The following is a 16,578-nucleotide window of genomic DNA, read 5'->3' as shown; positions in this document are numbered from 1 at the left end:
TTCCACGAGATATTGTAATTTTAACTAGTGTTCTGTCTGGGATCTACAGTTTGCGTGCTGATTCCCGCAGAGCGGTAAAAATTCGTGAAACGACTCGGCATCTACCATCCAATTAGTAAAAGTGAACCGTGGTTACTGAGAACGCTGCAGCTGGCTTTTTCTGTGGTACTGTGTACCTATATTTAGTGGAGTCTGACGAAATTCCTATCGTGTCGAGCCATTACCTATAACATTATATTTAATATCATATCTTTCATCTCATGTCTACCATACTTGCATTTTATTTTTATATTCTGTCTTTCTATCAAATAGATTATGAATTATTCATTCGTTCCCAAAAAATGTGTTCCCCATCCGTACCTCATTAATGCTGTATCTACAATTTGCAGTTTTTAAATATTCAGGTAAAATATCTGCTTGGTCGTTTTCATATTTGCCTAACGTAGTAAAAATATCACACGTTGCAAAATTGTATTCAATATTAGATATCTGTAATTTTTCAACAACGAATTTGATTTAAATAATACAAAATAGCATTTGTAAGTAGTAACAAATTTTAATTCATGGTTGAAAAATAAATAAACAGCGTTTTTCATTTACTTATTTTCGCTTATTTCCAATCGATTTTCAGCGTATTGGCTCTTTATCGGGGAAAAAAATGACTAGTGTTTACAAAAAACTATAGTGCGTAAGAAATGGAGTATTACAAAGATACTATCAACTTACAGAAAATCTTTGCTCATAACATTAAGTGAGAAATGTCATTGCTTGTGTAGAGCAGCAAACATGTTAAATTACCGCGTTAAAATAAAATTTAGGAGATGGATAGATTCAGACACAGCACATAACGAAAACACACAATGTGAAAATATTCTTGTTGCATGACCCTATAACACTAAATGGATGCTATAGAATTATGTCGTCTTTGAAGAACGGAAAATCTCCTCGATAAAATCAGCATGGGTTCCACTAACATAGATCTCGTGTTCCTCCATTAGATTCACAGCGCTGCAGACAACGGCACTTAGGATGGTGCCGTGTTTCTTGACTTCATAAAGGCATTTCATAACGTTTCAAATTGTTGTTTACTGAAAAAAATACGAGCTTACCGGGTATTGTACCGCTGGATTCAAGACTTCCTTGGAGACAAACTCAAAACGTCGCTCTGAACGGAACAAAGTCGACAGATGAAATAGTATATCTGGCGCACCCCTAGGAAGTGTGATAGGACCGTTACTGTTCTTTTCTTGCGGGGGGTGGGGGTCATCAGTCTTCTGACTGATTTGATGCTGCCCGCCACGAATTCCTCTCCTGTGGTAACCTCTTCATCTCAGAGTAGCACGTGCAACCTACGTCCTCTACTATTTTCCGGATGTATTCCAATGTCTGACTTCCTCTACAGTTTTTGTCTTCTACAGCTCCCTCTACAACCATCGAAGTCATTCCCTCGTTTTTTAACACATGTCCTGTCATCCTGTCCCTTCTCCTTATCGATGTTTTCCACACATTCCTTTCCTCTCCGATTCTGCTCAGAACCTCTTCATTCTTTATTTTATCGGTACGCCTACTTTTCAACATTCGTCTGTAGCACCGCTTCTCAAAAGCTTCGATTCTCATGTTACGGTATACCCACAGTCCATTTTCATTATCATAAAATGCTGTACTCCATACGTACGTTCTCAGAAATGTCTTCCTCAATTCCAGGCCTATGTTTGGCATTAGTGGACTTCTCTTGGCCAGGAATGCCGTTCTGGCCACTGCTGGTCTGCTTTTGATGTCCTCCTTGCTCCATTTGTCACTGGTTATTTTACTGTCTAAGTAGCAGAATTCCTTAACCTCATCTACTTCGTGACCATCAATCCTGATATTACGTTTCTCGCTGTTCTCATTTCTACTACTTCGTATTACCTTCGTCTTTCTTGGATTTACTCTCAATCCATACCGTTTGCTAATTAGAGTGTTTATTTCATTCAGTAGATCATGTAATTCTTATATACTTTCACTCAGGATAGCAAAGTCATCGGCGAATCGTATAATTGATATCCTTTCACCCTGAATTTTAATTCCACTCCTGAATCCTTCTTTTATTTTCATCATTGCTACCTCGATGTACAGATTGAACAGTAGGGGCGAGAGAATACATCCTTGTCTTATAGAGCACTTCGTTCTTGGATGTCCTCTCTTATTATTCCCTCTTGGCTGTTGTTGTACATATTGTATATGACCGGTCTCTCCCTAGAGCTTACCCCCAATTTTATCAGAATTTCGAAGATCTTGCACTGTTTTACGTTATCGAACGTTTTTCCCAGGTCGATAAAACCTATGAATGTGCCTTTATTTTTCTTTAGTCTTGCTTCCATTATTAACCGCAACGTCAGAATTGACCCTCCCTTGCCTTTACCTTTCCTAAAGCCAAGTCGATCGTCATGTAGCACATCCTCAATTTTCTTTAGCATTCTCCTGTATATTGTTCTTGTCAGCAAGTTGGACACATGAGCTATTAAACTGATTGTGCGATAATTCACACACTTGTCATCTCTTGCCGTCTTCGGAATTGTGTGGAAGATTTTTCTCCGAAAGTCAGATGGTATGACGTCAGTCTCATAAATTCTACACACCTACGTGTATAGTCGTTTTGTTGCTACTTCCCCCAATGATTTTAGGCATTCTGATGGAATTTTATCTGTCTCTTGTGCCTTATTTTATGTTAAGTCCTCCAAAGCGCTTTTAAATTCTGATTCTAATACTGCGTCCCCTATCTCTTCTAAATCGACTCCTGTTTCTTCTTCTATTACATCAGACAAATCTTTCCCCTCACAGAGGCTTTCAATTTATTCTCTCCACCTACTCGCTCTCTCCTCAGCATTTAACAGTGGAATTTCCGTTCCACTCATAATGTTATCACCCTTGCTTTTATGTCAGCGAAGGTTGTTTTGACTTTCCTGTATGCTAAGTCAGCCTTATCGACAATCATTTCTTTGTCGATTTCTTCATGTTTTTCATGCAGCCATTTCGTCTTAGCTTCCTTGCACTTCCTATTTATTTCATTCCTCAGCGACTTGTATTTCTGTATTTCTGAGTCACTCGGAACATTTTTGTGCTTCCTCCATTCATCGATCAGTTGAAGTATTTCTTACGTTATCATGGTTTCTTCACAGTTACCTTCTTTGTACCAATGTTTTCCTTCCCAACTTCTTTTATCGAACGTTTTAGGGATGTGCATTCCTCTTCAACTGTACTGCCTGCTGAGCTATTTCTTGCTGTATCTGTAGCCGTAGAGATCTTCAAGCGTATCTCGTCATTCGTTAGTACTTCCGTACCTCACTTCTTTGCGTATTAATTCTTCCTGACTAATATCTTGAACTTCAGCCTACTCTTCATTACTACTATGTCGTGATCTGAGTCTATATCGGCTTCTGGGTACGCCTTACAATCCAGTATCTGATTTCGGAATCTCTGTCTGACCATGATGTAATCTAACTGAAATCTTTCCGTTTCACCCGGTATTTTCTAAATATACCTCCTCCTCTTGTGATTCTTGAACAGAGTATTCCCTATTACTAGCTCAGAACTCAATTAATCTTTCCCCTCTCTCATTCCTTGTTCCAATCCCATATTCTCTTGTATCATTTTCTTCTGCTCTTTCCGCAACCCTACCACTGAATTGTTGGCAGTAACACACTCTCTGCCATTCCTTCCTATTCATAACGAAGCCTACTCCCGTTATACCATTTTCTGGTGCTGTTGATGTTAGCCTATACTCATCTGACTAGAAGTCTTTGCCTTCTTTCCACTTCACTCCACTGATCCCTACAATACCTAGCTTGGGCCTTTGTATTTCCCTTTTCAGATTTTCTAGTTTACCTACCACTTTTAAGCTTTTGGCATTCCATGCCCCGGCTCGTAGAAAGTTATTATTTCGTTGATAATTCAATCTTTTTCTGATGGTAACCTCCCCATTGCTCCCCATTGCCAGTCCCCTCCCGGAGATCGGAATGGGTGGAATGATACAGTAATCTCAGGAAGAACCTATCCGTCGTGAAAAGACTGCATTAACTAATTGCAGATTACTGATGTCCAACGACATCTATCACTCCCTCTAGTGAAGGTCATTCTGTATGTCTTAACACATTTACCACCCTATCCCTTCTTCTTGTCAGTCTTTTCCAACATTGGGTGTGTGCGCGCTTCTCCTTTGTGACTGCTTGAACTCTGCTCGAGACACTTTCAGTGTGGTAGCAAAATGTATGCGGAGGAATGGCAGAACATTCTTTCTCAAGAACAAAAAGAAAAATGTTTTTAACTAAGTTCGGCGCCGGGGTCTAGGGCAAAGTAGGCGTTCTTATTCTCCGAAAAGGTGTTGCATTGGAATCAGGATGTGACCCTGGGAAAGCCAGTCAATAGCAAGAATCATACTGTGGACAAACGATTGGATGTATATGCTACTTTACACCAAGGTTCACTGTCATCCTGATACGATCATCATCTCCAAACAGTTCCTCTATTATACAAAGTGTTGTAAAACGTGTTCCTTGTGTTCATATCCTTCCACAATTTTTCAGTTATCGGCCACATGTCCTGTGGATACACGTCACGTATCTTTAATGCAGTGGTTGCCGTTGCTTTTTGCATCCTTATGGCGTTGATTCTTCCGGCTTTAGGGGTGGTTTCGCACTCCTAGGACGAGAGAGTGCCCTGAACTTTTTCCGCTCCTCCGTCCTCTTTGACAGAGTCGTTGGCAGAATGAGGGTGACCTCTTATGCCGCAAGTCTTCGGACGCCAATGCTGATTATTAATAAAAACGTAAACACCGGCAGTATTCGAACCTTAACCGAAACTTTTTTTTTTTTTTTCAAAGCTAGTGCCACCGCCACTTTCATCCTAAAGCTAACTAGGACGGCCGTTCGCCACCACGTCAGGATCCGCCCACGAACAAAAATTAAATATACCTCTCACCATTTTATTAAAAAATAAAAGGAGAAAGGAAAGGGTATAATACTGTTATTATATTTTATTTGTTGCTCATTTTGTTCTTGTGTATTTATTTGGATTCCGAAAGCAGGTCTCCTGCTCACTTTTCTTACACACACACACACACACACACACACACACACATATATATATATATATATATATATATATATATATATATATATATATATATATCAATGTGCGATCAGTCATAGTTAATCAAGCCTGGAAAACTAAAACAGAATGAAGGCACCATCGAAGATAGTAAACATAGATAACATGAATATAAAGCTATTACGTCGTAGTTAGGCTTCCCAGCGACTGCGGCCACTGATAAAGATTGTTCAATATATGATCGTTTGCAGTTCGTTCTGACCTCATCTGCCACTGCCTGGAACATTCCAGCTACACGGCGGGCTGTGAAAGACACTCCATAGGCAGTTTGCAAAGCATTGTCGATATCTGGGATGCCGGGAAATAGCATGATGTCGTTCTTGAAAATAGAGCCAGAAGTCAAGGAAATTCTTGCGTCCGTCACGACGGAGGTAATGGACCGCTTCTCCACGTATCCAGGTGACGGAGTTGGTTCGAGTCGTGGGGTAAAATGTCTCATCCGAAAACAATAACGGCGTAACTCGCAAGAGATAAGCCAGCATCTGCCGCACGAGGTGCCAAACCGGTTCCGCCTTTCCACAGCTGAGACGGTGCTCGTCAGAATCTACTGTATTACAGCCCACACAATTGGGAGATTCTGCCATGTGGATATTGTAGAGACGTTCTTGCGTCACCAGCTTCCCATTAACGACTACGTAACATTGGGAAACAACATCAGAATCAAGCATGGCATCGTGTACAGTCTTCCACACCACGCGCCACCGTGCGTCAGGTTATTTTAGTTCGACCCCATTTAGGAGGCGGCGTTGAGTTGTGGCCATTTGTGGTGTCGTGAGCGCTACACTGCAATAACTTTGTTCTAAATAGAATCGTCCTATATAAAAGAGGGGCCGTGGGATGTCCTGTAGTGGCACCGGCGCTCTTAGTGAAGCAGGTCGTAGCGCCGTCAGAAGAAGACTCGTGAGGCTCGTAGAACAACGGCGCAGCAGACATATGTGTGAGCTAACATAGAGGGCAATGGCCCTATCATGGACGTTAACTAGGCCGAGACCACCTTTTTCCTTGGGGAGGGTAAGAGATATTTATCTGATCTTCTGTAACATACCAGCGGTGACGAAGTATCCCAGCGCTGCCATAATGTTACGAGCCAAGGGTTTCGGAATGGGTAGCGTTTGGGCGACATGCGGTATGCGGGACGCAAGGTATACATTGACATAATACGCCCGCTGAACGATGTTGAGGGATCGCAAGCGCTGATTTGCAATTTCGGCCCTAATTTGGTTAAGACCTTTCGGTTACGAATTAATGACTCCACCCCAAGACCACGAACGCAGACACTGTTTCTAGTCTTTATAAATGGTCTTGTAGAAGGCGTCGGAAGCACTTTAAGACAGTTCTCAAGTGATGCAATCGACTATATGAAGGTGGCAACGCAAGAAGACAATATCGATTTGCAGAATGACCTGCAGAGGACTGGCGGGTGGTGCAGGCTCTGGCAGTTAGCTCTGAACGTATATGAATGTAAAAGTCTGCGCATACACAGGAAAATAAATCCACTACTTGACAACTACACTATTTATGACTGCTGCAAGTAGTGTCACCGTATAATATCTGGAAGCAACCATCCAGAGCGACCTTAAATAGAATGTTTACATAAAACAAATAGTAGGAAAAGCAGATGCAGGACTTATATTCATATGAAGACTGTTAAAGAGAGGTAGTTCATTCAAGAAGGAAAGGCTTAGAAGCGCTTGTTCGATCGATTCTTGAGTGTTGTTTATCAGTCTGGAATTCTCATCAGGTAGGCCTGATAGAAGAAATAGAAAAGATACCAGGAAGAGCGACGCATTTTGCCACGGGTTCATTTAGTTTGCGCTAGATCGTTACAGGGATGCTTAATAAACTCTAGTGGCAAACGTTGCAAGAGGGGTGATTTGCATGACAGAGGTTTACTACTTTAGTGTTGAGAGAGTACATCCCGCGCAGCGTTAGCCAACATATTTCTTCCTCCCACAAATCCGAGAAATACTGAGGATTACCGACAGTGACCCTTCCTACGCTTGATTTGCAAATGCATCAGGGTAGGGTGAGGGCAAATGGGGGGGGGGGGGGGGGCGGGTAGTGGTACCAAAGTGTCCTCCGTCGCACGCAGTCAGGTGGGAGAATGGCTTATCGACCATACACATCTTCCACTGCCCTCTTCCATTTCTTTCTGTCGCGGACAGTGATTACCCTTTTTGTGTTGATGTTCATCCTAGCTGAGTGCTCCGCAATACTTGGTCGCCATCTCTTCCTCTTACTAAGTCTACTGCTTGCACAATGTCATTCTAGGTTGTACAATACTGGCCATTAAAATTGCTACACCACGAAGATGACGTGCTACAGACGCGAAATTTAACCGACAGGAAGAAGTTGATGTGATATGCAAAAGATTAACTTTTCAGAGCATTCACACAAGGTTGGCGCCGGTGGCGACACCTACAACGTGCTGACATGAGGAAAGTTTCCAACCCATTTCTTATACGCAAACAGCAGTACACCGGCGTTGCCTGGTGAAACGTTGTTGTGATGCCTCGTGTAAGGAGGAGAAATGCGTACCATCACGTTTACGACTTTGATAAAGGTCGGATTATAGCCTATCGCGATTGCGGTTTATCGTATCGCTACATTGCTGCTCGCGTTGGTCGAGATCCAATGACTGATAGCAGAATATGGAATCGTTGGGTTCAGGAGGGTAATACGGAACGCCGTGTTGGATCCCAGCGGCCTCGTATCACTAGCAGTCGAGATGACAGGCATTTTCACCTCGTCATTTTAATCATATACGGGTCTATAAATTTTCTTTAGTAGTATTCTCTCGAATATTAACAGTTTTTCTTCAACTTCGTTTCTAAATTTTAGGGCTCCTCATTCGCACAATGTTGACGGTACAACAGTCTATCGGTACAAGCGAATATTGATGTTAATAGTGATATTTTTTAAATACAATGATAAAACTGAAAAGAGGTTTGTTTGCTGTTGCTAGACTCGCAACCACATGGTCCAGTTACATTCATGTGTGGCTGGCCGGAGTGGCCGAGCTGTTCTAGGCGCCACAGTCGGGAGCCGCGGGACCGCTACGGTCGCAGGTTCGAATCCTGCCTGGGGCATGGATGTGTGTGATGTCCTTAGGTTAGTTAGGTTTAAGCAGTTCTAAGTTCTAGGGGACTGATGACCTCAGAAATTAACTGCCATAGTGCTCAGAGCCATTCGAACCATTTGAACCTTAATGTGACCATTTCCTACGTCCGACATTTACGTGGAACAACCACTCTCAGAAGGCAGGTGGCAGCACTAGCAGTGGAGGGTGTACAAAGCGAGTAGGGGAACACAAAAAAAGAAAAAAAAACAGGGCATTCGTTGTCGTAATGTCGAAACCGAGCCATTTATCTGACGTCCAAAACGGGCCAAGGGTGGAAGCATTTCCTAATCGGCTAAGTCTGCAAACTGTTTGAATGCCGCGCTGATTAAACTATACCATGCGTGGTCAAATGGAGCCGAGACCACGGTGGTACACGATGGGCCATATGTTTGTGACTATTACAGCGCCATCTCCCTCAAAGCGAAAAAAGTGGTCCAACTAAAACAGTCATATTTCTTTATGAACTACACGAACATGTAATAAAAATGTGGGTTCCTATTTTTTAAAAAACGCAGTTATCCGTTTGACATATGGCAGCGCCATCTAGCAGGCCAACCATAGCGCCACCTGGTTTCCCCCTTCAAGCTAGACGAGTTTCGTTCTGTGCAGTTTTTTTCATTTGATGGTTACTTCGTGAGATATTTGGCCCGGTGGCTATCAATGGATCACCCTGTATGTACAATATTAATTGATTATAATCCCTATTATGCATACAAAATTGACCGATTTTAAAGTGTGAAGTCTTAACGAGCGAAGAGGGTATAGCGTCCCCAGCGAAATGATAAGAAAAGACTTAAAAGTAATATTTATAAAGAAGAGACATTTAAAATTTGAATAATAAGTGGACCCTAGCCGCTCAGGCGAACATAAATTTTTCTCCGTATTATAATAATTTCTTTGTGTAAGTTTCGAGTGCAGAGAAATATAACAAAATGATCTAAAGAGACGACAAGGTACGCTCTTTTGTTAATTTTGTAGTCGTCTTCACTTCTTCTCTTGTCTTGATTGCGTGTAGACGGACATCTTGCGTGTGCCGGCAAATGTAAGCATATTTGTACTAATTAAGCAGATAATATATTTATTTAATATTATTGTGTACTTTTCATTTGTAAGAGGTGATCCCGATTTCATGTCCGCCTTCCTTGAATTAACCTGCATTCGAGTACTTTACAGTTCAACAATAGCAGCGGCCGATGCAGCCAACGACGCCATTACGTGGCGATATTATCTTATAAAAAATTAGCGGAAGCGAAAAACACGCCCGCTGTTAACATAATATTTATTTTTCTCCACAGCAGCACGAAGTTGCAGAAATACGTAGCTTTAAGATTCTTACTTTCAGTAGCACAGCCGAGAGCCAGAGCCAGGCCTCCAACTACGACGCAATGATTGACGGAGGTAAGAAAAAATACTCTCGTGCGTGTGTGGGCCGCAATTGTAATTAATGACTGAAGATTTTTTGATTTAAAGTGCGCTGACTAGCCGAGGAAATTAATATGAAAAGTTTATTCCATTGTCCAACTTATATGCTCATGTCTTAAGATTCAGCGAGTCTAACATTCATTAACGTAACAAATAATTTTAGATTAATATTGTTGAAAAGGAGAACTTAACAAAAGCACTTAATCGTAAATCAAAATTGAATGAAATATCTTTTTTATAAAGGCCCACCACGTAAGTCGGCAACAATCAAAATAATAATAATAATATATTAAATTACGACGGCCGACGGACGCGAGAAGGGGCAAAGATGGTTCTTGACACTGTGTACAGTTCCAATGCCGCAAAGTGTGCTGTTCCGAAAATGGTTCATAACTGCTAGTTGTATCAACGGGAACCACAAAAAAAATTAGTAAATGGAGCAGCTACCATATTAAACATACACGGCACGTCCCAGCTCAACGCGCTCCTTGGGAATGGCCGCGGCCTGATTCGGGTACGTCGGTGTGCGCAGGCGCAGGAGCAGCAGCTGAGGCCGTACCCGGCGGAGGTGGAACCCGGGGGCGGCGGACGGGAGCGAGCGCGGCTGGGGCTGGTGCTGCCCCTGGAGGCGGCGGGCCGGTACCGCGTGCGCTGCGTGGCGCGGCTGGACCCCGTCTACTTCAAGAGCGCCGAGACCAGCGTGGAGGCCACCGAGCGGGCGCCGCCGCCGCTGCAGCTGGCGCCGCCGCCGCCGACGCGCCTCAGCTGGGGGCTGCTCGACGACGAGTACACGCACAGTGAGTACACCCAGCAGCCTAACCCCCAGGCGCTGCGAGTACGCTCCGCACCTGTCCCACCAGGCTCGACATGCTCTGTGAGCGTGCCCTAAACAAGTCCCCAAGGCCCTATATGCACCGTGAGAACACCCTACACTCATTTCCCAGATGCTACACACACAGTGAATACACCCTGCACCCATCTCCCAGGCACTACACTCAGAGAAGGTACACCCTACCACATCCTCCAGGCACTACATGCACTGTTTATATGCCTCACACCCATCCCCCAGGCATGCACAATGAGTGCATCCTACACCTGTCCCCCAGGCGGTACACAGTGTGTATACCCTACAACTGCCTCCCCCAACTCCCAACTATCAAGCATTACACATGCAGTGGGAATGTCCTACATGTGCCCCAGCTGCTACATGAACATTGTGTATACCTCACACCTGTCCCACCAGGCACAACATGTACAGTGAGCACGCCCTACACAAGTCCCTAAGGCGCTACATGCATAGTGAGAACGTCCTACACCCATTTCCCAGATGCTACACACACAGTGAATACACCCTGCACCCATCTCCCAGGCACTACACTCAGAGAAGGTACACCCTACCACATCCTCCAGGCACTACATGCACTGTTTATATGCCTCACACCCATCCCCCAGGCATGCACAATGAGTGCATCCTACACCTGTCCCCCAGGCGCTACACAGTGTGTATACCCTACAACTGCCTCCCCCAACTCCCAACTATCAAGCATTACACATGCAGTGAGAATGTGCTACATGTTCCCCAGCTGCTACATGAACATTGTGTATACCTCACACCTGTCCCACCAGGCACAACATGTACAGTGAGCACGCCCTACACAAGTCCCTAAGGCGCTACATGCATAGTGAGAACGTCCTACACCCATTTCCCAGACGCTACACACACATTGAGTACACCCCCACCCATCCCCCAGGCATTACACTCATAGAAGGTACACCCTACCACATCCCCCAGGCACTACATGCACAGTTTATATGCCTCACACCCATTCTCCAGGTATGCACAGTGAGTAAACCAAGCACCTGTCCCCCAGGCACTACATACAGTGTGTATACTCTACAACTGCCTCCCCCCCCCCCCCTATCAAGCATTACACATGCAGTGAGTATGCCCTACATGTGCCCCAGCTGCTACAAGCACATTGTGTATACCTCACACCTGTCCCATCAGGCACACCATGCACAGTGAGCAGGTGCTACACAAGTCCCCAAGGCGCTACATGCAGAGTGAGAATGCCCTAGACCCATTTACCAGACGCTACACACACAGTGAGTACACCACACACCCATCCCCCAGGCACTACACACACAGTAAGTACACCCTACTCTATCCCCCCAGACACTACAAGAACAGTGTTTACATTCATCTACATCTACATTCATCTACATTTATACTCTGCAAGCCACCCAACGGTGTGTGCCTCACACCCTTCCCCCAGGCACTACACGCACAGTGAGTATGCCCTACACCTGTCCCCCAGAGGTTACACACACAGTGTGTAGACCCTACAACTGTATCCCCCTATCAGGCATTACAAGTGCAGTGAGTATGCACTATGCTTGTCCTAGGTGCTATATGCACATTGTGTTCACCTCACACCTGTCCCACCAGATGCAACATGTACAGTGAGCATGCCATACACGAGTCTCCGAGGCGCTACATACACAGTGAGAATGCCCTACCCCCCCCCCCCCCCAAATTGGCATTACACGTGCAGTGAGTATGCCCTACAGTTGTCCCAGGTGCTACTCCACATTCTGTACACCTCACACCCATCCCTCAGGCACTACTGGCATAGTGAGTATGCCCTACCCACCTCCCAGGCACTACATGACCAGTGGGTATGCCCTACACCCACTCCAGGCGCTACTCTTTCAGTGAGTATGCCCTTCACTCATCTTCCAGCGACTACACCATGATTTGCAGTGCCCCTTTAGTCCTCCCTCCCTGCCTCTCTTTTTGTCACTAGTTCACTGATTCCTTGGGTACAGGTAGCTACAACTTCCTCTCCTTCACCTCAAAGCACAATTTACAGGCAAAGTCATCAGTTATTTGTTGGATGTTCTCCAGTCACTGTTTTCCCATACTACTTTTACCCCCTGCAGCTCCCTGTAGTACCATGGGGATTATTCCCCAATGTTGCAACACATGTCCTGTCATCCTGTCCTTTCTTCTTTGCTGTGTGTTCCACATGTTTCCTTCCTCATCGATTCAGTGGAGAACCTTATCACTCCATAAGATTCTTGTGCTTCCCAATACAAACGGAGTGGGCTGGAAATCCCCACCGAATGTTATCCTGATGAAAATGACCTGTTTTCTATGCGCAAATTGACCTATATATTAATTCTGCGGCACAGATTGCTTTTAGGAATACTTTTAACACAGGTAAACTTACTTAGCTCCACAGTTGTTTGGGCATTCGAAATTATTTATCACATAGTTGTGCACAGATTCCATTTCACACAAGGTAATATGCAATCCACTAAACTGCTCTTATATCTTCAGCATATTTTTAGTAAATTTTTGAGCAGAGAAATTCGAACTGAACAGGCAGTTCTAAGCTTGTTGAGTAGGAGATATGCTGAGACAAGAACTGTTTAACTACTGTTTTAAAAGAATTAATTTGTTTTGTCAAACACCAAACACAATGATTCTTAATAATAGAACTTCCAGATGTCTTTTGTTCTTTAGGCAGTACTTTAATTCACTTTTGCTACAAAATAATGACAGTTTAATTAACCTTTTTAAATCGAAGTAACACCTTTAGGTGAATCAAAACATCATTAACTTGAGTGTATGAAAAGTTATTCAGGTAAACCTCTACATTCAATTTAAAAAAAGGCATTCCAGAACTTACAAGAGTATAATCACTTGAAAGATAAACAACAAAATCTCATAACCGGACCAACTACTTTCACAATAAGCGGAAGTAAGGGGCCTCTTAGACAAAAAGAGAGAGTTTTCATAGCAGAATTACCTGTAGATTGCACCCCTGCTCGCATCATTTACACATGCCATCTCTATGGTTGCCAACTTGACCTTGTATAAAGATAATAGTGCTAAGTTCAGAACATAGCAATAGCTCCTGCAAGATAAAAGCTTTTAACCACTTATAATCACCAGGAAATCTGGTTGTACATATAATCTTTTAATACTCGAAACCAGCAGCGATTGTCGTAATTGACTGACACTTACTTCATTTAATCTCAAACAAAGAATTGAAGCCGCGCAAAATGTTTATTGCTTAATAAGACAAGGAGCCCAGAATTGATTGTAATGATCAACTTAATCGCCTGAAGTACCTTAGACGATACCATTGCCTCAACCAACAGCTGCACCGAATACCTACAGAAACTACAAACAACAAGTCAGCAGTAACCTGTGGCTGACACTGCAGTTCCCCACCCACAGTGAATCAGGCTAATTCTCAAAAAGGAACTGCAGTAACCAGGGGCAAATTTAAATATTGCTAAACAGCATCTAAATCATTTGGTACACTGCATTCTTTCAAATTAATGAATGGTACTCCCATCGCGTTACTAAGTGAAAACCAAAACAATCACTTAACTGGGAAAGAATATACTATCTTCTAACCACAATGGCGGTCCTCATACACGTTTACTACAACGATATTTAGAACATGGTGAGCGCTTACCAGTACTCAAACTCTCGCTGAGTCCTTCACTGCTAGTGCAGTAATTCTATTCTAGAAGACATTAGCACTCCTAGAAAGCGATCCAGTGCTGGCCATGTTCCAACCACTATCGGCAATGATTTATTCCACAAGCTGCTCTTGGAGTGATGCCTTCAATAGGGAACGAACAGCAATTACTTTTGCCAAGAACCGCGATCCACACATACACTAAGCCCAGAAAACACACGACAAGTGCAGAGATGGAGATACTGCGTTCTTCCTTCAACCTGGCAGTGCCCAACGCAGGACACATACTCGTACAACCGTAAAACCACGAGTCTGCAAAGGACACAACATACCTCTCCGAGGGGTGCTGCTAGCCCCTCGAAGTCTCCACCTCTTTTCTGAGCAGGGAAGAGGGTTGACACTCTGGTTGCGTCACTTGCACCCCAAGCCTTTGCACTCTGTGTATCCCTCCATGGCTCTGGTTTCGCTGTCTCCTCTAGCGCCACAGTCACTGGTCTTTTACAGATGAAATGACACAATTTCAGAGACTTAAATGGTCTCATACAGGTGTAATAAAATATCTGGGAGTATGCGTGCGAAACGATTTGAAGTGGAATGATCATATAAAATTAACTGTTGGTAAGGCGGGTGCCAGGTTGAGATTAATTGGGAGAGTCCTTAGAAAATGTAGTCCATCACCAAAGGAAGTGGCTTACAAAACACTGGTTCGACCTATAGTATTGCTGATCAGTGTGGGCTCCGTACCAGGTCGGCTTGACAGAGGAGATAGAGAAGATCCAAAGAAGAGCGGCGCGTTTCGTCACAGGGTTATTTGGTAAGAGTGATAGCGTTACGGAGATGTTTAGCAAACTCAAGTAGCAGACTCTGCAAGAGAGGCGCTCTGCATCGCGGTGTAGCTTGCTGTCCAGGTCTCGAGAGGTTGCGTTTCTGGATGAGGTATCGAATATATTCCTTCCCCCTACTTGTACGTAATTTAAAATTAGAGAAATTCGAGCGCGCACGGAGGCTTTCCGGCAGTCGTTCTTCCCGCGAACCATACGCGACTGGAACAGGAAAGGGAGGTAATGACAGTGACACGTAAAGTGCCCTCCGCCACACACCGTTGGGTGGCTTGCGGAGTATAAATGTAGATGTAGATGTATGATTTTATATACATATACACTGAAGAGGCGCTGTGAAAGTTTGTACCAAAGCCAAGAATCAAATCTGGATCTCCGGATCACTTGGAGGGAGAGTTAGCCACTAAGCTACCATGTCAAGCGGTTCATACAACTGCAAGGATTACCCTGGCACGCTTCCCTCCTCGATCCAAAGTCCTACTGCCGCCCCTGTCTACTCTAAATTCCCTTGGTTCAAATGTTCACTCGCCGCTTCCGTCTATATACATAAAACTCGCATCATAATTAGCCGCACCAGAGTTCGTCTAGTAGCCAGGGCCTCGACACTAGAGCGTGATATCAAACAAAGGTAACTACAGAAGCTGATTAAAAGTCAACCAGACCACAGTTCATACACATTTCTTAAATTACACCTTAATAGTTAAGCAAGTTTATGTACCATGCTATGCTCTTGGTTACAATCCGGAATACATCTTAAAAGTAAGGCTAAAAACACAAGCCTTAAGGAAATTACATGGAATCTGTCAACGCCACTGCTGGTCTTAAGTTCTCGGTGACAACTTACTTTCTGGAACCTGTAATGAACATACTACAAAATTGCGAACAATCTTTCGCTTATGAAAATTCGATGTATCATAAATATCGTTTTTGAAATTACAGTCATGTTGATGACACAAGGTCACAACTCATAGCCTTAATTGCACGAAATAACTGCACTTTCCTGCTGTTTGAAACACATATTTATGAAAGTAAGTATTTTCATACTGAATTTACTAAGGGAAAATTGCGCGAAGATATCGAAGGCATATTGTATTAACGAACGATAATTGAAATGCCATAAGATGCAAGGACTTTTATAACTAACGTCATAATTAATAATATAAAAGACACATTGTATCAAAAGCCACAATTGTAACAAAGACTTCTCTATCAAAATAGTTCTGAGATTATCAAAATAAAAGAAACTTTTGGGCACCGAAAACCTGTTAGCTCATCTCGATTACGAATCAAATACAACATGCAAATAAAGTGGCAACTGCTCCACATTAATCATAAATGCAAGACTCACACAGCAAATTATAGTGTTTCAACACACGAAGGTATTATTTTCTTTTCCAACATAGTTTGCTACGTTCGTAATTACAGAAAAATATTATCTCGCCGTCAACGAGAAAGACATCGAGAAACATTTCACGCTGTTCTCAGTAGAACTTGAGGTATGCAAATTCAAGTGAACGTTCGAACATCGATATCCAACCTTCTCAGTGTAATT

The 16,578-nt window shown here is 43.4% G+C and overlaps 1 protein-coding gene across 1 annotated transcript in view; it reads left to right on the top strand.

The window, feature by feature from the left end:
- LOC124545942 overlaps positions 1–10,577 on the top strand; it is a 366,720-nt gene extending 356,143 nt beyond the window's left edge. The window contains exons 4-5 of the mRNA XM_047124904.1: positions 10,164–10,376; positions 10,425–10,577. Coding sequence (XP_046980860.1) covers positions 10,164–10,376; positions 10,425–10,577 — 366 coding nt within the window. The remainder of the gene's footprint in view (positions 1–10,163; positions 10,377–10,424) is intronic.
- The last annotated feature ends 6,001 nt before the right edge of the window (positions 10,578–16,578 follow it).

Source organism: Schistocerca americana, chromosome 8 (genome assembly GCF_021461395.2).
Source record: "Schistocerca americana isolate TAMUIC-IGC-003095 chromosome 8, iqSchAmer2.1, whole genome shotgun sequence".
NCBI lineage: Eukaryota > Metazoa > Arthropoda > Insecta > Orthoptera > Acrididae > Schistocerca > Schistocerca americana.
Note: the sequence above shows the minus strand (reverse complement) of the source record. Positions and strands in the feature narration are given on the sequence as shown.